At 47.0% G+C, this 22923-nt stretch overlaps 1 protein-coding gene across 5 annotated transcripts in view; it reads left to right on the forward strand.

Moving 5' to 3' along the window:
- The window catches only part of LARP4B (La ribonucleoprotein 4B), an 88404-nt gene that overhangs the window by 19655 nt on the left and 45826 nt on the right, over nt 1-22923 (forward strand). For 4 of the 5 annotated variants that reach the window (XM_032881689.1, XM_032881691.1, XM_032881688.1 and 1 more), the window contains exons 2-3: nt 7281-7415; nt 8018-8077. In XM_032881689.1, coding sequence (XP_032737580.1) covers nt 7335-7415; nt 8018-8077 — 141 coding nt within the window. In that variant the 5' untranslated portion in view covers nt 7281-7334. Of the gene's footprint in view, nt 1-7280; nt 7416-8017; nt 8078-15995; nt 19046-22923 lie in introns of those variants that run through there. The other variant, XM_032881687.1, reaches the window with a different exon arrangement.

Consider the following 22923-nt stretch of genomic DNA (forward strand, 5'->3'; position numbering starts at 1 on the left):
ATGTAATTTGCAAATACTCTTTTCCAGTCTCTGGGTTATCTTTTCACTTTGCTGGTGCTGTGCTTTGAAGCCCAAAAGTTTTTAATTTTGATGAAGACCAGTGGATTTTTTTCTTCTGGTACCTGTGCTTTTGGTGTCCTGTCTAAGAAGACATGGCCTGATGCAGGCCATGAAGATTTACTCCTACATTTTCTTCTGACTGTTGGAGTTCTAGCTCTTACATTTAGGTGGGGTTTTTTTTTTTTTTTTAAGTTTATTTTACTTTTTAGTAATCTCTGTACCCAACGTGGTGCTTGAACTCACAGCCCTGCCATCAAGAGTTACGTGCTCTACCCACTGAACCTCCCAGGTGCCCATATTTAGGTGTTGGATCCATTTTTAATTAATTTTTATGCACAGAGTTGGACAGAGTCCGCCTTCGTTCTGCTGCACATGGATACCAGTTGTCCCAGCACCGTTTGTTGAGAAGAGCTTTCTTCCCCCATTGAAAGGTCTTGGCACCCATTTGAGAATTAACGGGGTCTATTTCTGGACTCTCAGTTCTGTCTGTTGATCTGTGTGTCTCTCCTTATGCCAGTACCACACTGTCTTAATTGCTATAGTTTTGTAGTAAGTTTTGAAATTAGGAAGTGTGAGTCTTTCCCTTTGCAAGATTATTTGGCTATTCTGGGTCCCTTGGATTTCCATAGGAATTTTAGGATCAGCTCATTAATTTCTGCAGAAAGGGCAGGGGGGATTTTGATAGGGATTGGGTTGACCCTTTAGATGTGGGGACTGTTGCCATCAGAATACCACGTCTTCCCGTCTGTGAACATACGGTGTCTCCTCTCCGTGAACACCAGGCATCTGTACATCAGGACTAGTTTTGTCGTCTGTTGGTGGTTCTCAAACTTTGTGGTCTTGGGACTTCTTTGCACTTTGAAACATTATTGCAGATCTTTAAGAATTTAGTCTGTAGGGCTTATCTTTGTATTAAAAATTAAGACTCAAATATAAAAAGATTTTTCTTTGAGAGTAATAACAAAGCCATTACATGTAATATAAATAACAGTGGTTATGATAAAAGGTAACAGTCTTTTCAAAAACAAAAAATAATTTGATGAGAAAGACATTGTTCTATATTTTTATAAATCTCTTCAATGTCTAAAAGACTCTCAGGTCGCTTCTCTGTTTCTGCATTTGATATGTTAGCGATATGTTATTTTGGTTGAAGAATGAGAAGGAAATCTGACCTTACACAAATCCATAGTTTGAAAAGTGAGGAATCTTTTAATAGTCTTTTCATATAACCTTGGCCATTCTCTGTAACTGCACCAGAACCCCATGACAGTTTACGAGGAGAGCATGTGTGGCATCTTGGCATTGTTGTGCCAATTCATATGACCTGCAGGCCCTGGGAAGGTCTCTGGGTCCCCTGACAGGCCCAGGCCACCCTTCGTGACCCTCTGTCTTAGAGAACAGGACTGAGTTATGCATTTTCAAAAGAAAAATGCTGTGACACCCATTTGGCAGTTTTATTAATCTGTATTGACAGCTCACTGGGAAGGCAGTTGGATGCTTTTCTGCTGGATCAGGGCTTCCTCCTTTCTATAGGAAAAGTGCATGGGACTCTGGGTTGTGTGCTCGCTTGGCAAACATGCCGCCAGCAAGCCCGATGAGTTTTCTGAAGTGTGTGTGGTTATGAAACAATAAGGTATTCAAAAAATTGAGACTACAGAAATGAAACAAAATAAAAAACTACCCTTTTTTTTTAAACAACTAGTTCATATTTGTTTTGCATTTTCCTTTTTTTTTTTTTTTAAGATTTTGCTTATTCTTAGATTGGGGGGGGGAGATTAGATTAGATTGATGAGTAGGGGAGTGGCAGAGGGAGAAGCAGAGTGCCCGCTGTGCGGGGAGCCTGTTGTGGGACTCTGTCCCAGGACCCTGGGATCATGACCTGAGCCCAAGGCAAACGCTTAACCACCTGAGCCCCATCCTAATGTATATACTTGTAAATATTCACGGTTAGTTATGTGAATTTTAGAACATAGCTGTAATTCTCCTATCCGCAGTCTGATACCCTGCTTTTTAAACTTAATGTAACCTCTGAATATTTTAAATAGTTTCTGCTTTTCTATAATTATTTTTTTGTTTCTTGCTAAAGCTGCTGTGAACATGGTTTGTGAAATAGTTTAGTTATTTTTATAGTATTTCATTAGCACAGACTTTTTTTAAAGATTTTATTTATTTCACAGAGATCACAAGTAGACAGAGAGGTAGGCAGAGAGAGAGCGGAGGAAGCAGGCTTCCCGCCGAGGAGAGAGCCCAATGCAGGGCTCGATCCCAGGACCCTGGGATCATGACCCAAGCCAAAGTCAGAAGCTTAACTCACTGAGCCACCCAGGCACCCCAGCACAGATTTCAAATAATAGCAAGCATGTGAAGTTTTAGATAGTTGTTGATACTATATTCTAGTCAAATTTTTCTTTTTACTTTTTATTGTGGGATTTAAAAAAAAAGATATTTATTTATTTATTTATTTATTTGACATAGAGAGAGAGAGAGAGATCACAAGTTGGCAGAGAGGCAGGCAGAGAGAGAGGAGGAAGCAGGCTCCCCGCTGAGCAGAGAGCCCGATGTGGGGCTCGATCCCAGGACCCTGGGATCAGGACCTGAGCGGAAGGCAGAGGCTTTAACCCACTGAGCCACCCAGGCGCCCCTATTGTGGGAATTTTTAACCACAGAAGTAGAGAGGGTGGGTAGCAGAGCAGCCCTCTGTGTGCCCATCTGTCTTCAACTGCCAGCCACTTGCTGCAGTCTTGTATTTTTGTTTCTTAAATTTACCAAAAAAATTATTAGCGTATTTTAAAGCAAATTCTGGGTATGTAATGTCATCTGTAGTCTTTCAGTTTATATATCTCCCAGATAAGACCTTTGAACAGACACGGCACTTGGATTGTGCCCAGTGGAATCAATAATCATTCGATAATACACTTTGTTACCTAGGCAACAGTCAGTTTTTCCTGTCAAAAGTGTCATTCTAAAGTTAATTTATTTCAATCCAGATACAGTTCTCACATTACATAAGGTTATTTTGGTTAAAGCTTTTGTATTTTGTGGCAATAAAAAATCCCTCCCGTTTTTCCATGTCTTAAGTGTGCAGCAGAAATGAGGTCATCTGTCTTCTAGAATGCCCCACATTTTGGATTTAGCTAATGGCTTTGTGTGGATGTGATTAAACATGTATTGTCCCAGAATTTCCTTTACACTGGGAGTCTGGTCTAGAGGTTTGATTAACTACAGGTTTTTTTTCTTTTTTTTTTTTTTTTTGGGAAGAATGACTGATAAATGGTGCTCGCTCTTCACATCAGGAAGAATGTGACACCTGGTCGTTCCACTTTCCTGACAGGACGGAAAAGTTGTTCGAGTGTCCCCTCTCATCCAGCCGTTGTGAAGTTCTCCATCAGCTCTGCCCCGGGCTTGAGCAGACATCAGTGGTTATTGCTTTTTTATTTCATTAGCTCTTAAAAACAGTTTCATTTTCCAATTTGGTCTCTCAGTGTTTATTAGTTGGGGCTCCTGTACGGAGAGCCGTTTGCCCTGACCAGCTGCGTGGCTGCGTTGCAGGCGTCACGCAGGAACAGCAGGCCGATGACTGCTGGCCTGTAGAAAGCTTCAGAGAGATGACTTGGTATCCTGAGAACCCCCAGAGGTGACCGGCGTGGTGTGTGGATTTGGACACGTTTGTTACCTGTTCGTTCTTTCCAGGCTCTGTCCTTCTGTGGCTGTGAGAGCCCAGCCCTGCCCTTCCCTTCCCTTCCCTTCCTTTCCTGTTGCTTCTGTGCCTGGCTTCCTTGCTGTCATAGTGAGTGTGGCCCAGGTTGGTGTGACAGAAGCAGTCACCGGCGCTCTTGGAAAGTGTGGACAAGATGAGGAAAGCCTGAGGAGTTGTCACAGGTGGAAGAGACAAGTGAATGCCGTGGGAGGTCCTAGATGGGACCCCCGAGACCTTAATGAATGTTTCGTTATGAAACAGACATCTCTGGTACATGGGAAAAGGATTCTTTAGGAACAGATCCGAGACGTCCATCCTCTCCCAAGTGTTTAATAAGACTGATTAAACTTTTAGGTATAGCTTTGACAGGTGAAATTAAAAATGTCCAACTGCATAGAGACCACAGGACAGGAAGGAGGCCCTTTGATTTCATCTCTGCCTTTTTACTTTCAGAGATGATATCAAACCAGGGAAGTAAGCCCTTTTGTTCAGCTCAGGAAGGCTTTGTGAAGGCTGCCTCTGAACACTCAGGTTTTCAAATTCCTAGGTCTTATGCTGGCAAATGCTTTGTTTTGGTGATAAATCTACCCCCCCCCCCACCCCTTTCTCTTTAAATCCTGGAGACCTGCTCTTCGCCATTCCTGGAAGCAGTAGTTTAAATGGTTTAAGTCTCAGGGTGGTTTTGGGCTCTTGAATGAGTGATGAATAGATGGTTTTGTTATTTATTGAACTATTGTCAGTGTTGCATCATCGTTCTCTGTCTTTATTTTAGATTCAGACATTTGATAAAGTCTGATTTTAATGCTTTGTACCTTTTGTGCTGCTTAAACAAGGTGGAGATCAGTAAGGTCTTTTCAGGTGTAGGACTTAGAAAAACAGTGCATGTTAGATCAGTAATTAAGAGATCTTGTGGCGTGACGTCAGGAGTATTTGTTTGTGGACAGGAGGCCTGGGATGGACCAGGTTGGCTGTGTCTGTTGTGCTAGGACACTGCCGTGCTACCTTTTAAGCCTTTTGTCATGGAACATTTTCAAGCATGTACAAGCAGACTGGATCGAATCGTGAACCCCCATATCCCTCTTCCAATGGGAACAAATACGAACTCCCACCTCTCTGTCCACATGTTGTTTTGAGGAAAATTCCAGACATCATATTACTGACCCTGTAAATATTTCAGTATGCAACTCTGTAAGGCCTGTTTTTTTTTTTAATTAAAGATAACCATAGCATCATTCTCACATCTTAGAAAATATAGTAATTTTTTGATACCATCAAATATCCCATCGGTACTGCTTCCCTGATTGTCATTTGTTTGAATTGAATAAAGCCACACAAACCAAGTAAAGCCAGGTTTGGCCAGTACGTGCATCGTGTGTCGTTGGTGTTGAGGAAGCCAGGCTACTTGTCCGAGTATTCCGCATCGTAGGGATCCGCAGGGGCACTGTTGTAGTGGGTTTGCAAGTAAGGAGCAGTGAGTCGGTAATGAGACCATCCTGGGCGTGTGCGTACTGTTGGTTGTTTGTTTTGCAAGACCACTTCCTGGCCTTGCTGCCGGTTCTATCAGGAGGCACAGAGTCTCTGACTGAAAAAATATAGGTAGTAGTTGTAATAAAGGATTCTTACAGTTGAATTTCCCCCTTTTGGCTGTCTTACCTTGTTTTTAACCAAACATTTTTTTTCGCTGAGAATCTTACAAATCGAGGAGTTCATAGTGGTAAAGTGTTTACAACACCTTCTGTGACATCTAGTTAGCATCCCATGACTTCATTTTCCGGTGTTTGGGGAGAGTCGATGTCCATCTGTCCGTCTGTCCGTCCCTTCCTTTCTCTTTTTCTTTCTTTTGGTTTTATTTATTTGAGAGAGAGAGGGAGAGAAAGAGTACCAGTAGGGGGAGGAGTGGAGGGAGAGAGAGAAGTAGTTGTCCAGCAGAGCAGGGAGCCCAGGATCATGGCAGGAGCTGAAGGCAGTCGCCCCTCGAGTCACCCAGGCGCCCTTTGATGTTCGTTTCTGTGATAGTTTCACGTGTTGCAAACTCTTAGAGTTTAACGTCTCACACCCTGACTTTGGAGGACATTGACCTCCATGAAACTGATGTTTCAGGCGTGTCTTCGCTTCCTGCAGTTTATATTGCCAAACCTGTCAGCACAGAAGTGATTTTGTGCTTTCGTGCCTGATGGTAGCGTTGTCCGTTGGAAGAGATTACCGCCGATCTTCAGATGGTTTCATCCACGAGCGTTTTGGGAATGTATCCTAAGCGGATTATTGAGAGACGGGAGCACCGTCGTAGAAACGAAGAACCTGCCTGGTTACCTTGCGAGACAGAAGTAGCCCGCTTTTTAAATCTCTGTATCTGGCCTGTGGCTGCTGTGTTTCAGGACAGCCTGAGAGGAACCTGGATTGAAGCCAGTCCTAGTGGTGCTCTGAGGCAGCGCCGCGCTGCAGAAAGAGGGAAACACCAGAGGTCAGCCCCGGGTGTCTGAGAACCCTGGTTCGTAAGCTGATCGTACGCAGTAATGAGTATTGTTGTTGTAAAAGAGTTATTATTTACGCTGTTTGGGAAAATCAGATGAGACTCTTGTTGGAAGCTCAGTCTCTAACTGTTGAGGCGAATCAGTGCTTTGGAAAGTCTGCTTTGCAACAGCGGGGCTCGATCCCAGGACCGTGGGATCATGACTGGAGCTAAAGGCAGAGGCTTAACCACCGAGCCGCCCACATGCCCCAGTCCTGCTGTCTTGAGGTGGTTTTCGGTTTGTGTGGGTCAGGATTTTGAAGGGATTCCTTTTTAACTAATTATTGTTTATTTCTCTTTAAAACTCTTGTTCTGGAACAAAATAAACTAATGGGGCCAGTCAAAATGATACATGTAAATTTGGGATTCATCAAATCATGAATTAGAGTCCTATTTTATTATTCTCTGTTTTTAAGAAAATGGATTTCTGAGTATGAGTGGGTTTGTATGTTAACACGTGATTTCTAGTCTTAGTATATTCTTGGGTTGAATTATGGGCAGATTCCTTTTTTTTTTTTTTTTAAGATTTTATTTGTTTAATACAGAGAAAGAGAGAGGGAGAGAATGTGCGCACGAGCAGTGGGAGAGGGAGAAGCAGGCGCCCCTGCTGAGCAGGAAGGCTCATACGGCTCAATCCCAGGACCCTGAGATCACGACCTGCGTTGAAGGCAGACACGTAACCTCTGGAGCCACCCAGGCGCCCTGTGGGTAGATTTTTTTAAACTACCCAGACTGCAGAGGCGCCTGGGTGGCTCAGTCCGTTGGGTGGCTGGCTCTTAATCTCTCCTGGGCTCTTGATCTCAGGGTCATGAGTTCGAGCCCTGAGCTGGGCTCCATGCTGGGCGTGAGCCCAAATTTAAAGTAAATGGGTAAATAAGCCGCTTAGACTCCAGAGGGATAAACACATGCCCTGGAAAACCCGAGAATTTTAAGACTTCCTAGTAACTTAATTTTGAGCATCCGTTGTATTCTGTACTTCAGGTTACTGATGTGTTGTCTCCTGTTGCTTCACAGCATTCTACGGTCGCCATTCAGCTTCTCCCAGGGCAGCCACAGAGTAAACAGCTCATGACTTCTGATCAGGACACTAAGGTCGTGGCTGAACCGCAGGGCCAGCGAGTCCAGGAAGGGAAGGACAGCGCTCATCTGGTGAGTGTGGGTCGAGGCCAGAATTGGCCTGGTGCCTCGCTCTCCTCTCCTCCTCGCAGAGGCTGTGTTGGATTTAATAAGTAAGTCAGAGTAGTAACTCTGGCAGATCTTACAACCGAAGTATGGGTGTTATATTCTGAATAAGTTTATGCGGAGCTTAGTAGCAGAGGAAGCAGTAGTGGGTGAGAGAGAAAACACGTATCTCTAGACACTGAAAAGCTTTCGGAGCCGAAATCACCAAGAAAAATGCAGTGATTTATAAATACTGTAATAACATTACACCTGTTCTACTGGTAGGTATTTAAAGAATTAACTAGGACTGTAAAATAAATTTTGACTGCTTTTAAGATTTTACCATATCAAGCAAAGCAGATTTTTAATTAATTTTCCCCATTGAAACTACAAAGAATTTGGCTTACAGTGGTCAGTTAGAATTTTAAAATATTTTAACTTTCTAGGCTCCTACATCTTTCTGAATATTATTGGTTTGTCATGTAAAAATGTATTTTTCTTAGGGAGTTTTGTTTTTGCTAAACTACTGTGGTTTGAAAATACTGCTTTCCATTGTAATGATGGTGTGTTTGATGTTTTCAATTTTACAGATGAATGGTCCCATATCCCAGACCACTCCTCAGACAAGCTCCATCCCAGCTTTGAGTCAGGTAATTCACAGCCTATGTATTGTAACAAAATTAGAACATGCTGATGTTTCCCAACAAAGAGGGTCTGGTGGTGGGGGAACCCCATGTGGGTTGTTGTAAGTGGCCAGTACTTTGTGTCCTCCTCTGGCTTCTGTGTGTGCTGCATGTCTAGGTCTACAGATGGGTGTGCGGCGTGTTCATTTAGTCTCAAATACTCTTCTCGGTGTTCTTAGTGATCCACTGGTAATCTGTGGGCTACGTATGATTAGAGCTACATTTTGAAAGTCTGTGTTCTTTAAAGTACACAAGTCATAGTAGGCTTTTACTAAGAAAATCAGCTTCACGTTTTGGCTGTGGTTAATGAATGAATAAGCAAATGGAGATGCACTGCTGTTCAACTCTGTCTTTACATTATGTGCATACGCATATGTCAGGTGCATTTAGGGCCACTCCAGACTTAGCTTGGCATCTTCTAAGTGATCTTACAAACCTGGCACAGTTTAAAAAATAAAAACTTCTAAAGTAATCTTAGAAAACTTAGAGTAAATTTTGTCCACATTGCAAGCAGTTCATGTAGCATCTGAAGGAGGGATTGGATTGCTGATCCTTTTAATAAGGTAGGATTTTTTTTTTAAAAGATTTTATTTATTTATTGGACAGAGATCACAAGTAGGCAGAGAGGCAGGCAGAGAGAGAGGAGGAAGCAGGCTCCCTGCCAAGCAGAGAGCCCGATGCGGGGCTCGATCCCAGGACCCTGATATCATGACCTGAATTGAAAGCAGCAGCTTAACACACTGAGCCAACCAGGCGCCCCCATTAAGGTAGAATTTTTAAAAATGAAAGATTCCCTCCAAACTATTATTATTTCATTGTTGTTATTGTATATGTACTTTTTTTTTGTATATTGTATTTTACATTGATTTTTTAAAATGAATTTTATAATATTTTAAGTAGTTTAAGATCCCAGTACAAGACCTTTAGTAATCTAAAAAGAAAATTATACAGAAATCATTAAAAAAAATCTTTTTAAGACCAATCTTCTTCCTCCCCATGGTTGATTTACGGTCCAACATAATATTCAGATAATCTTTTTAAAACTTATTGTAAGGATAAAACTAAATTTTGGATTCTTTGGTTTTTTTTTGTTTTTTTTTTTTGCCTGTTTTATTAATTTATGCATAAATATTGAGACAAGACCTGTCTAGGAAAGAATTGAAACACTTGAGCCAGAATGTAGAATTTCACTTTTGTACAGAAAAAATTGGCAACTAGTACCGCCTGTATGTGCTCTGTCACTTTTAAGAGCTAATGCCCTGTAAGAGACCCTTGATGGCAAGTTCTTGCTTCGGCCTTGATCTTTTGCATCTCTGGTGGCCCTTGGGCACATCCCGCCTGTGATGCAAAGTTTTGTAAAATGTGGATGTACTATTTGCCAGTGTTAACAGGGTGTTGCACACTTAGGTTTTCATAGGATCATTAAATAGTAGAGCTCAAGGTGCCCTGGGAGATATCTGGGCTTAGAACAAAGCTTTATTTACAACAAACTTAAGCATCTTTACAGAAAATGAAAGGATACCACATTTTTATGGAGTTGTAATCAGCATACGTATATTTCCCCTCATCTTTTCCCACATGGCATGATTTCGTCTATGTATCTCCTTGTCCTTGCCATTATGGTATTTTCTTTATGTTGTAGTGCTCTGGTTCTTTAGCCATTGGTTTGGGGGCATTTATATTGTTTTTCTTTCTTTCCTGCTGTTATAAACATCATGGCTTTGAACAGTTTCTAGCTGGCGTCATCACGGTGCACCCGAGTGTGTGGGCGTGGTTGTCGGTGTTGTGGTGGCTGAGTGAGAGGGTCTGGCAGGCCGATTCGGGAAGCGGTCTCTTGGTTCAGCCTTCCTCCGGCTGGACATGGTGAGAGGAGAATTGCCGTAGTGGTGCCCAAATAAATGTCAGAATAATTCAGGAGCAACTTTGCATTTATCCCCTGGTAATATTAATCCTATCTATTGTACAGCCCCCCCCCCCACTGAAACCTTACTGAATAGTAATTCTTTACAACCCCAGCCAATCAGTGAGCATCAAAAAAATTGATCTTTAGCTCATGAAGTTGAGACCCAGAGAGGCTTAAGTAATTTTCCCAAGATTACTTACCTGTAGAGTGGGAGAACCATGATTTGAACCCAGGCAACCCGGCTTCAGAGTCCAAACTCAAGGTGAGATGTACCTCCTCTCTGGTATCTGTTATTTCATTTAAAAAAAGAAACAAGTAGAAAATAATACCCCAAACAAAAACCTACTAGACTGACCTCTGAGTGGATGAGTTAACTTGGGATAAAGTCGTGAGGATTTTAGGTGGAGAATACATGACTTGTATTTTAGGAAGATGACTTTGGCTTCGGTATGTTTCTATACGTGATAGATTGTAGTGAGCAAAGAAGGCAAATGGGAAACTGTTAAGGAGTGGAGGTTAGAAGTGGTGATGGGGGATCGGACTAGGAATGAACGGATTTCAGATTATTCTGGAGGTGGGTTTAACCACACCAAGTGGTGGATTGGATTGGAGTGAGGGAGAAATAAATCAGGGGTAGTGGGACAGCTTGATGGATAGTGGTTTCATTTATTATGAGATGGAAGAAACTGGAGAAGGAAAGGTTTGTGGAGGGGAAATCCAGCTGGTGGAAACTCAAGCAAGGGGGGGGGGGGGGGGGGCAGTGGGCCCAGTTGGACCCCAGCGGAGAGGTTGGAGTCTGATGAGTTTAAGTTTGAAATAAATAGAGAGAGGTTTTATTACTTACTACTTTATAAATTTATTATATAGAAAAGACCATTAAAACTATGTAAATATGGATTTGGGATATATAATTGAAAAGTAACTGAGTTACTACTTGGAATAAAATCAACTCTAATCCCTTTTTTTCCCTCTGTAATTTTTTGCTTATCTTGGCAGACGTTTATGTCCCGCAGTGGCATCCTTGGCTTTAACTTTTCATTGATTCATCCTTTTCTAATCACCTGTACTGCTTTTATAATTTGATTAAAATTTATTTAAGAAGTTATGTTCTGTATTATTTTTAAAAAAGGTTTCAAGTGGGGCTCCTGGGGGGCTCAGCTGGTTAAGCCTCGCCTTTTGGCTCCGCTCGTGACCCCAGGGTCCTGGGATGGAGCCCCGCATCGGGCTCCCTGCTGGGCCGGAGCCTGCTTCTCCCTCTGCCATTCGCTCTGCTTGTGCTCTCCGGCTCGCTCTATCTATCAAGTGATAAAATCATTAAAAAAAAAATGTTTCAAATGTCTTAGTTTTCTCTCAGCAGTTTTAAGACCCAAAAGGGCAGGAACTGTGTAGTGGGCTTCATTGACATGTCTTTGCAAGGCATACTTCACCTAAATTGAAAATTGATAGTTTAGTTGTTTATTCTAAAACTTACCTTTATCTAATCATACATACATCTGGTTACCAGAGGAATTACGTATAATATCCAGAAGGTATAACTGCCTAATTTTTCATCCTACTTTAATAACACACAAAAACTGTTCTCTTGTAAAATTCTCCTCCTCATGTTACTCATGTCACAAATTACATCTTTATCGCTTCATGCCCAATAACATAGACTTATTTTTTTTTATGCATTTGCCTTTTAAATCTGTAGCAAATAAAAAATGGAGCAGTAAATCAGATAATAATACTGACTTTTGTAACTGTCCATGCACTCACTTTGTCAGAGAGCTTTGCGTCTTCACGCGGCTCTGTGTTACCGTGTCCTATGTTTCCTTTCAGCCTGGAGGACTCCTTCAGCCTTTCTTCCTGGGCAGACCCGGTGTTAACAAACTACTTCAACTTTTGTTTATCTGAGAATGTTTTAGTTTCTTCTTCAGTTTTGAAGGACAGTTTTGCTGGATAAGGAATTCTCAGCGGACAGTTGTTTCTTTCAGTGCTTTAACGATACCTGCTCCTGCCTTCCTCGTCTGTAAGGTTTCTGGTGATAAACTGGCTGATACGCCTACTGAAGAGCTCTTGCACCTTACAGGTGGCTTTTTTCTTGCTGCTTTCAAGATTGCTTTGCTTTTCAACAGTTTGATTGTAATGTGTCTTGGTGTGGGTCTCTGTGTTTATCCTACTTGAAGTTTGTTGAGATTGTGGACTTGTAAATTTGTGTCAAAATTGGGAAGTTTTGGGCTACCGTTTCTTCAAATAGTCTCTCTTGCCCTTCCTTTGTGGGGGCTCCCACGATGAGTGTGTTGGTCCACAGGGGACATAGATGATGTCCTGTAAGTCCTTCAGGCTCTGTTCACTTTTCTCTGGTTTGTTTTTTTTGTTTTTTGTTTTACTCCTCTAGATAATTTCATTTGTCCCCTGTTTAAATTTGCAGATTCTTCTGACTACCCAAGTCTGCTGTTGAAAACCTTCTAGTGAATTTTTCTTCAGTAACTATACTGCTGTTCAGCTCCAGAATATTTCCTTTTGGTTCTTTCTATAAATACCTGACTCTTTGTTGGTATTGTCATTTTCATTTTGTTCATATATCATTTTACTGGTTAACGTTAGTTCCTTGTCCATGTTTTTCCCTTGTTCTTTGAGGACATTTAAAAATGTTGTTTTAAGTCTTTGTGGAGTAAGTCCCATCTCTGAGCTTTCTCGGGGGTAGTGAATTTTGTTCCTTTGAGTGAGTTGTGTTTTCCTGTGTCTTGGTTTGCCTTGTGATTTTTGTTGCCGAGAACTGGGCATTTGATTTTATGTGTGTAATGTCTTACTGTTTTGAGGCTTTCCCAGATTATTTTTGTAAAGACTGTCCCTTGTCATATGTGTGTTCATTGAAGTCTTTGTGCTTTTAGCTGGTGTTAGCAAATGTTTTGACAGAGATTTCTGTTAATGCCGGGCACTCAGACAGACAGTCCAGACACCTTCCTCCCCGAAGGAAACAGGAGAGAGGCTACAACTACCCTTTCTAGTGTTCATAGACTGGCTCTTCTGAAACAGCCCCTCACTGACTAGCTCAGTGTGCTCGGAGACTTGCGGATCAATCCACGGTGAAAGCCTCAGGTCTTCCCAGGACTGTTCTGAGCGTCTCTCTTGCCTGGGTGTGGCTTTTGAAATTTCCCATATATGTGACTGCTATTGATTTCCCTGATTTCCCAGAGTTTCGCCCTAGCTTTTGTGGGCTTCAGACAGTCCTTTATTTACTTTATCTTTTTTTTCTTTTTAAAGATTTTAATTATTTATTTGACAGAGATCACAAGCAGGCAGAGAGAGAGGGGAGAAGCAGGCTCCCTGCTGAGCAGAGAGCCTGATGCGGGGCTCGATCCCAGGACTCTGGGATCATGACCTGAGCTGAAGGCAGAGGCTTTAACCGAGCCACCCAGGCGCCCCTCTTTTTTTTTTTTCACACTTTAAACTGAAATTTTTTTCAATTTTTAAAGATTTTATATTTTTATAAAATATGAGAGAGTGAGAGAGCACAAGCAAGGGGGAGGGGTGGAGGGAGAAACAGATTTCTCGCTGAACAGGGAGCCTGACTCAGGACTCGATTCCAGGACTCTGGGATCATGACCTGAACTGAAGGTAGTTGCTTAACTGACTGAGCCACCCAGGCACCCCTTTTCGTTGTTTTCTTGATATTTCTGAGGGGAATGAAAGCTTGGAGATACTTAGTTCCCCATTTTCCTTGATTTTTTATAACATTTTAAATGAGAACGTTTTCTAAGCTGTTATTAAATTGTTTTTCTAATAATAGGGAACTACTGATAAACTCTTACTGGATGTAACTTTTACAGAAATACAAAACTTGATTGCCCAAACCAATAAAATGCAAATTAATGACATTCATTTAGTCTGGCAGGTGATGTTTTATTGGAACTAAAGCTGCATTGCCAGATACTTGTGTTAGTAGTTTCCCAGGGTTTCTTCAGCCTGAGCTGCTGAACGCCACATGCACAACTTGCCCATGACTTTGCTGGTGTGTTTCTATGGCATACCTGGTATCGCTTGGCCCTCACCAGGCATGAGTGAGTTTGGGACACTTTTTTTTTTTTTTAATATTTTATTTATTTATTTTACAGAGAGATAGAGGGCACAAGTAGGTAGAGAGGCAGGCAGAGGGAGAGGGAGAAGCAGGCTCCCTGCTGAGCAGGGAGCCTGACGCGGGGCTCGATCCTATGACCCCAGGATCATGACCTGAGCCAAACTGAGCCACCCAGCTGCCCCTGATGCTGGGACATTTTAAATCCAACTCTTTTCTCAACATAGCAGGTCAGTTAAAGTATTGTAGCATAGTGCCGCCGTGCTCCTCAACTTATGTACAAATGTGGGCATGTCTTTAAGATTTTGTGTTTACATCTTTTTAAATTAAATTATTTACTTGAGAGTGAGAGAGTGTGCACGAGTGTGGGGAGAAGCAGAGGGAGAGGGACAAGCAGATTCCACGCTGAGCACGGAGCCTGACACGGCGCTCGATCTCATGACCCTGAAATTATGACCTGAGCTGAAATCAGAAGGTGGATGTTCAAGGGACTGAGCCACCCAGGTGTTCCTGTGTTTGCGCCTTTTAATCCTTTTAGAGCACATGCAGATTCCGAGGCCAGTACAGACCCCAGTTTGAGGTAGTTGATGGGACCAGTGCTGAGACTTGCTGTTCGCATGCTTTCCTAGAGGCATAAAGAGGGACCAGCGTGTGGGGTTGGGAGATGGTCGTCCTGCCTAGTTGGGGGGATGATCTTACAAAGGTTGGTGCCATTGGGAAAGCATGGCTAGAAGTCATGACAGATCGGCAAACGCAGGCCGTGCTGGGGTTGTTTGGTTGGGTTCCGTGGATGGACTAGAGAAGGTGAGGAGGGAGGCATGACAGTAGGAGGCGGCTCTAGAGCTGGCCTGGCGCCAGAGTGCGAGGACTTCAGAGGGGTATTCAGGTTCTGATCTGAGTATTTTACTTACTGTCCTCATGCCAAGTCTTTAAAACAGCTGTTTTGGCCCCGCTTTACAAATCAGAAAGCTCCTAACACAGATGAGATGATATTCCAAAGCTTATGCATGTAGTCAGCATAAACCGAGCCTCACACCTGGACCATAACCTGGACTAGGAAGGGTTTTGGGAACTTTCAAGGGACTTCGTGCTGTTGGCCTGGTGGGTGTTGATTTTCTTTTTTTCTCTCATTTGCTTTTTCCTTTGTCTTAGTGAGAATTTATAGACATCTGTGCAAGTGAAAATAATAAAGTAAACCTGATGTGCCCATCGTGACCTTGAAAAGCCCTCCCTTCCCCCTCCATTTTGCTACTGGTATTTTATCTCTTCCTTCCCTATACACACACACTTTTAATGTATTTCCTTCTTGACTTGCTGGGGTGTTTGAGAGCAAATCCCGACTGTGCACCGTTCACCATGAACACTGCCGTGTGTGTCCCTTGTGGACGCCGTTGTGGTGTCACGCCTCGCAGGTACCCCTCTGTACCTGCGGTCTTGGTTCTCAGAGCCGGGAGTGAGCTGCAGCTCCCGCTGCCTGTACACTCGAAAGAACATGTCTTTGTTGTCGTTTCTCCTTGGGGAACAAACACGCTAACCCTTGGGTTGCCGTCATCCCATGGCATGCAATTCAGAGAATGCGGAAACAGCGTGGAAAACGCAGCAGTCTGGAATGTCTTGTTCTGGCTGGGATAACAATTGTAGGGATTTTTTTTTAATTGAATTTATGAGAATAGGAAAAATACTACGAAAATTTTGTATTCTTCTTCTGAGGCTTTGGATTCCACGTGGCGTTTGGTCTCTAGTGTGTGGCGGAGGACGGCTGCTCACCGGGGCCTGTGGTAGTTCGGGTTTTGGATTTGAGTGGCAGGGACATGTGACTGCTGTGCAAGGGGTTATTTTTGGTGTCTGGGTGTCGGCCTCTCGTCAGAAGTCACAGCAAGTTAGCGCGAGATGCACTTGGGAGGCACCTCCGAGCACGGCAGGCGTGGCTGCGTGAGCTTTTCAACTTTCGAACATGGGTTGTTGCTTCAGCAAAGAAGGAAGCAGTGACAGGGACAGCGAAAAAGCTGGCCTGTTGCCGGAGTCTGTGGAGGAGGCGGAGTCGGGGCACCAGATAAGTAAAGCTTTGTCTTCATTATTTGATACCCTTGAAGGTGAGGGGCTGCCCGGTGTCCGACATGGAGGCGGCGGCCGGGCGGCTGCCGGAGCCGCTCTGTGGGTGAGGGCTTCCGCGAGCCCGGGGCCCCCGCGGGGGCTGCGGCTGAGGCTGTCGTCGGACTCTGTGTCCCCTCCCGTGCCCCAGTTCCTGCCTCGGTCTGAAAGCTTCGAGGAGAGAGAGACGAATTCAGAAGCCATTGCTCTTGAGCACGGTTGTGGCCGTGTCTCGGTCACTCGCCGCGTGAGCTCTGTCGGGGAACGGGGTGTCTCTGAAGACGTTTGTCCCAAAGGTGACGAGGCTCTGTCTTCCGGCCAGGGCGTGCAGGGAGGCGCCCACGTAGGGGGCCGTCTCGGTCATCCCCCAGCCGCTCGCATAAACGCCCTCACTGAGCACGACAGGGCGGTAAACGTTCAGCTCCCAAGTGACAGTAGCTCTTCAGACAGGTCTGGCAGGGGGGTGACGGGCAGACACCCTGTTTGCGGTGGTCACCAGGCACATGGGGCTTGGGGAGAGAGCGAGTTGTACAGTATCTGTGTTGTAGATCCTGACGGCCTGGGCCTCGCTGAGGAGCTGTGTGCCCCCGTGTGTGGTGCAGCTGCTGGGGAAGACAGTCGCTCAGCTGTCACCTCTGAGGGACTTCGCAGAGGGGCCCGGCCGCCGGGGAAGGCTGCCCAAGGCCCAGGACAGTTAGCTGCCCTGCAGGAAGAGCGGTCCCCACGGGGCATGCCCAGCCCGAATGAAAGGAAGGAGGTTTTTAAGGAAAATACCAAACCCGGTTTGGAACTAATGACTGTGTCTTTAAGGGCTCTCGCTTGCCCTGGGTTCCCCCGAGACTGCACAGAAAGCAGCGCAGTATGTAATGCGGGCGCACTCCCTGCACTTAACCGTAACGTGGGCACTAGCTCGCCGGGACGTGTGTGTGCCCTCCCTGAAGGAAGTGAGAACTGTAGTCTAGAACAGGTAAGCCCCACGGGTGACTCGCGCGTTGATTCACTAACCCACCCTTCAGAAACGGAGAGAAATGGTGACTCTGGAGCTGTAGCAGCGAGCGTAGGCCAGAGCTTAAACTCTGAAAAGGAAAGAGAAGATAATTCTTTGAGACCACTGAAAGACAGTGATTACTTCCGCTTTGATGTTAGCAGGCCAGAAGGTAGTCTCCTTCCCCAGAGTCTAGATAGGATTCATCCGATCCGGGAAAGCTGTGTCCCTTGCCTGAGCCTTAGAAACCAGCGTCTTCCAGTTCATGCCAGTTTCCGAGAAGTAGCCTCTAACGGACCCGGTGATGCTGGACCAGCCCGCCTGCTGACACCAGCCATGGCCGGGGGGCAGCAGCCCGGCGTCTGCAGCCTGAGACCTGGAAGCATCCAGCCTGTGAACAAAGCACACTTGTCTTTGCAATCTGAAAGGAGTTCATCTTACCCAGATAAGGATAAAATGAGCATTTTTGAAGAAGAGGGTCATGGACAGAGGGCTTTCGAATGGAGACCTTCACATCAGGTGGCAGACCTGTGCGCAGACCTTGGGGTCAGCCCAGCCCAAGCACAGATCTGCAGTGTAACTGCTGCGCCGTGCAAGACGGGCACGGAAGGGGTGTTCCCCACAACGGGCACCCCAGAACTCGGAAGCTCCCAGGAAGTGCCCCCAGATGGCAAGTCTCTTGACGGCTCCGGCTGTTTTCAGGGTAGCTTTATCTCCTCTGTGTTTGCTTTCGCCGGCCCAGAAGAACGTGAAACGGGCCCGTGTGTCAAAACGGAAGATGAGGTGTGTGTGAAGAGCACAGTGAGCGACCGGCCAGGGTCAGGAGGTGCCCGAAAAGAGTCACTGAAGGCCAGTCCGAGAGAGACCCGTGAGGATGACAGAGGAGATGTGAAGTCAGACTCGGAAACCACCTCCTGCTGGGAGACGGGCGCAGCCCCCCGCGGGGCGGCCAGCGGGCCCGCGGACTCCACGGCGCCACCTGGTGGCAGCAGCCGCTGCACGCGGGAGGGTGGCGCGGCCGGAGCCCTGAGTGCCTGCAGACGGGAGGGCCCGGGTCGCGCACCGCCTCTGAGCCAGGGTTCGAGTCCGGGCGAGCAGAGGTCACAGGCAGGAGAGGCGGACTCTGCTCACAGCCGTGAAGAAGCAGGACTGCAGCAGGTTTGCTCAGACTCTGCTGAGGAGCGCGCGGATGCCTTAGGGGGTGGCGCGACGGGGATGAGCACGCGGGCAACAGCAGGTCGGGGGGCGAGGGACAGCATCCACGTGTGCCGGGTGAGCACACACGCACGCCACGTCGGGCAACGCCGTGCCGGACCCGTGCCCAGCGGCCCTGCGTGGAACGGCGGAGTGGACTTTGTGGGAAGTCCACAGGTGACTGTCCGAGACCTGGAACTGGGGGAGACCCTCGAGGCATGTTCCCGTGTGGCCCGAGTGGGCGGATGCACCGACCCCCCTCACGAGGTGCCGCAGGTGGTTCCCGTCACCGCAGGGGACAGTGCAGGAATAGCGCCCCACGGCAGGGCCCGTGTCGTCCCCCTCACAGGAGACGCTGTACATACACCTGCGAGTCCTGCAGGAGGGGACCTGCCCAGCTCCCCAGGGCCGTGGTGCTCCCCGTCTCTGAATGAGCCCGCCTGTTACCCAGTGGGAGCGTTTGCAAGTGCGACGTCTTCTGGGGGACTGGCCGATGGCTGCCAGGAGCACCCAGAGGGCTGCGCGTGGGGTCGCGCCGTCGGGAACGAGGCCTTGGAAGAGGAGCAGGGGCCCAGCGCGTGTCTGCCCGGGAGGCCGCCGGCCGTGGAGGCCGCTCTGTTCTGGCTGGAGAAGCCCCCGTACCGGCTGCCAGCGGCAGAAGAGGCTGTTCTCTGGGGATGGCAGAGTAGAGGTGGACAGTTAGTAAGTATGTTTATCGCTGTTCATTACTGGGGAGTGCTGGGGCTTCACTTTGATTGCTTTTAACTTCCATGAAGTTCTGTTCTAAATAATGGACAGTCGTTTGAATGTTTACGTCAGGCCGTGAGTTCTTGTAGCATCTGCTTAACCGTTTCCCACCTGGGGACCGTGACTCAGTTGACTGCGTGATATATTTGGGCCAGCGTTTGTGGGCCAGCTGTCGCGGGCACGTGTCCGGCCGTCAGACGCAGCTCGGTGCAGGCCTCTGCGCTGAGGGTGCGGCGGCTGCCCCGCAGGGCTGCCCTGCCCCGCCCGCTCCTTCCTCACGACCCCCTTGTCGGAGCGGAGCAAGCGTTTGTCCCGTGGTGTTTTAAAGTCCTTTGACAGAGGCCACACTCGGATGGTGGAGAAGACTCCAAGTCTGTGCTTCCTGCTCCACGTTTGCTGCTTTTCACTGGCGTGGACGTCCGTCTCGTGTCCGGAGAAGCCCTGCAGGCCTTGGCCACAGGGTGCTGGGTGCTGCTCCTTGGAGAGGCCGCAGGCGCCGCCGCAGCCCGCGACGAGCCCGACCACCACCAGACGCGCGGCCCGTCCTGCACTTCACGGTCCTGGACACGCGCGACTGAAGGGCAGACGTCTAACAGCAGTCTCGTTGGCTCAACCGGCAGTTTGTTTTGTCTATAAATTCAGTTTATTTACGCTATAAACCGGGGAGCCTGGTGGCTCAGTCGGTTAAGCCTCTGCCTTCGGCTCAGGTCATGATCCCCGGGTCCCAGGATCGAGCGCCGCACTGGCCTTCCTTCTCAGTGGGGAGCCTGCTTCCCCTCTGTCTGCGGCTCCCCCTGCTTCTGTGCTTGCTCTTTCTCTCTCTCACACACACGTAAAAAATCTTAAAACTAAAAAAACAGTTCACCCGGTTTCCCAGCCCCCCGCCACAGCCACCAGATTTGTTCCACGAGCTTGGCTCATTTGTTCGTTTTTAAATTCCGCGCAGAAGTGAGATCGTCGGGTGTCTGTCCGACGGGTCTCCTTCCGCCAAGAGCCCGGCAGCTCTGCCTGTGTCGTCCCGGGCAGCTGGCCTTCCTGGTCTCACTTATGACCAAGTGAGGTTGCGTCACGCTTTATACAGCAGCACACGCTGCGGTGGCTTCCGTGTCTTGGCTTCTGTAAATAATGTTGCAGGGGACATCCGGTGCGGATACTTTTTTTCAAATCGGTATTTTTGTTTTCTTCAGGTAAACATCTAGAAGTGGGAGTGCTGGATCTTACGGGTTTCTACTTTCAGGTTTTTTTTTTTTTTTAAGATTTTATTTATTTATTTGACAGAGATCACAAGTAGGCAGAAAAGCAGGCAGAGAGAGAGAGAGGAGTAAACAGGCTCCCCGCCCAGCAGGGAACCTGATGCGGGGCTCAATCCCAGGACCCTGGGGTCATGACCCAATCCGAAGGCAGAGACTCAACCCACTGAGCCATCCAGGCGCCCCTTACTTTCAGTTTTTTGAGGAACATGCATACTGTTTTCCAGAGTGGCTGCCCCAGTCTGCATTCCCCCCAACAGTGCACGGCCTCCCCTCTCAGCATCCTCACCAGCACTTGTTATTTCTTACCTTTTTGATGATAGTTTATTTACCTCTTTAAATTATTTATTTATTTATTTTAAATAAAGATTTTATTTATTTATTTGACAGAGAGATCACAAGTAGGCAGAGAGGCAGGCAGAGAGAGAGGGGGGAGCAGGCTCCCTGCCTAGCAGAGAGCCCGATGCGGGGCTCGATCCCAGGACCCTGAGATCATGACCTGAGCCGAAGGCAGAGGCTTTAACCCACTGAGCCACCCAGGCGCCCTTGATTTATTATTTTTTAAGAATTTCTGGATGCTCTGCTTTGAAAGAGTGGTGTTGGTCATTTATATAAAATATAAATATATTTATTTATTTATTTATATAAAATTTATATAAAATTACTTCAGGGATGGGGTCCCTGGGTGGCTCCGTGGGTTAAGCCTCTGCTTTCAGCTCAGGTCATGATCCCGGGATCCTGGGATCGAGCCGCGCATCAGGCTCTCTGCTCAGCGGGGAGCCTGCTTCCTCCTCTCTCTCTCTGCCTGCCTCGCTGCCTACTTGTGATCTCTGTCAAATAAATAAAATACTCAAAAAAAAAAAATTACTTCAGGGCATGGCTACTAAGGTTAGCTCACTTTTTTCTTTTTTTTTTTTTAAAGATTTTATTTATTTATTTGACAGACAGAGATCACAAGTAGGCAGCGAGGCAGGCAGAGAGAGAGGAGGAAGCAGGCTCCCCGCTGAGCAGAGAGCCTGATGTGGGGCTCGATCCCAGGATCCCGAGATCATGACCTGAGCTGAAGGCAGAGGCTTAACCCACTGAGCCCCCCAGGAGCCCCAGGTCAGCTCACTTTATAATAACCGCTGCTTAGCCATGAATTTTCGTTGGAAAAAGAAGGTCGCCAAGCAGGTGAAACTTGAGTTGTTGATGGATGCTTCGAGTTCCACATGACTTCAGGAGAAGACCCACACCTTAAAGAAATACAACAGACAAGTTATTTTTCATGTGAATTACAAGAAGGTAATGAGTTTTTGGTAATGTTTTGTTTTTGCTGATGTTAGAACAGTTTTCTAGTTACTGCCTTTGTGGACATGTTACCTAAGCTCCCTCTGCCATCGTTTTCTTCTTCCTGACACCCTCATGGGGTTGTTGGGATTCCGCTCAGGAAGGTACGTGAATGTGCCCGGCACCTAGCAGACTCGAGGTAGTTGTCATGTCATCAGCTCCTAAGTATATGTCTCCATCCTTTCATCCCTTGTCACTCAAGAGCATCACTTGGGTGCGGTTAACGGCCTACGATGGTGCCGAGTCCCAGATTCTTGACTTGCGGTGGAGTGTTTGCCACCGCAGAAGGGCCTTTCATAAGGGTAGGTCTCTTCTCATTCTGGCGCAAAATTCTTGTTCTTCAGTAGACATTCGTTCCTGGAGCACCTTTCGCAGGCACAACTGTACTGGGGTCAGGACTACGAGGCACTAGCAGTACCGTGGCGAGCGGAAGGGACGGGCTAGTGGGAAGGTCAAGTGTGTTGTAGCAGGGCGAGCCCTGCGCCGGCTCTGAGGCTGTTGCTTTGGGCGTGGCGTCCTGGTGTGACGGGCAGTCCGCGCGGGGGACGCCGCAGAGCAGGTAGCTCCGGAAGGTGCTCACGCTGGGAAGGACCCGTGTCCGTGGGCGGCAGGAACTGGAGTGTGTGCCTGAGGTCGGGGCCACTTCAGGGGGTTGAATACGGTAACGTGGGAAGGCTTGATGTGTGTTGGTACATGATGGAGAGTCCAGCGAGGAAAAGGCCTTGACACCAGCATTGGACTGGGAAAGAGAGAGGGAAGGAGTTCAAAACAAAACAAAATAAAACACAAAAAGCAGATGGAAAACGTGGAAATGCTGGGGGAGGGTAGTGATGTCTGTGAAACACGGAGTGGCCCGAGTCGTCCTCTGCTCAGGAGGGCAGGGTCGTGTCTGCTTGCTCACTGTTCCACCCGGACTGCTGAGCGCCTCCGTGTAGGGAGCGCTTCCTGGAGAGACGGGTGGAAGAGAGCGAGAAGCTGGAAGTTTCGGTGTCCCGTAGGGAGGGAGAAGATCCGGTGCTTCCGGGGTGTGATACTCCGGGAGAAGGGGAGCCTCGCTTTCTGCCCTGTCACGCGTGCTTTATAAGGAGAATCCCAGGCAGGCCTCATTAGGCCTCTGGTTCCGGGGGGTGGGGGTGGTCAGTTCCCTCACCTTGTAGGTGTGAGCAAAGTGCGTACTGTCGCCTGACCACATGGCCTCTCGTGTCCGTGTTAGAGTTTTGGCTCTCACGGCAAGCCTTAATCACCCCAGCCAGG

The sequence above is a fragment of the Lontra canadensis genome, unplaced genomic scaffold (genome assembly GCF_010015895.1).
Source record: "Lontra canadensis isolate GAN:19392208 unplaced genomic scaffold, GSC_riverotter_1.0 scaffold76, whole genome shotgun sequence".
Classification (NCBI taxonomy): Eukaryota; Metazoa; Chordata; class Mammalia; order Carnivora; family Mustelidae; genus Lontra; species Lontra canadensis.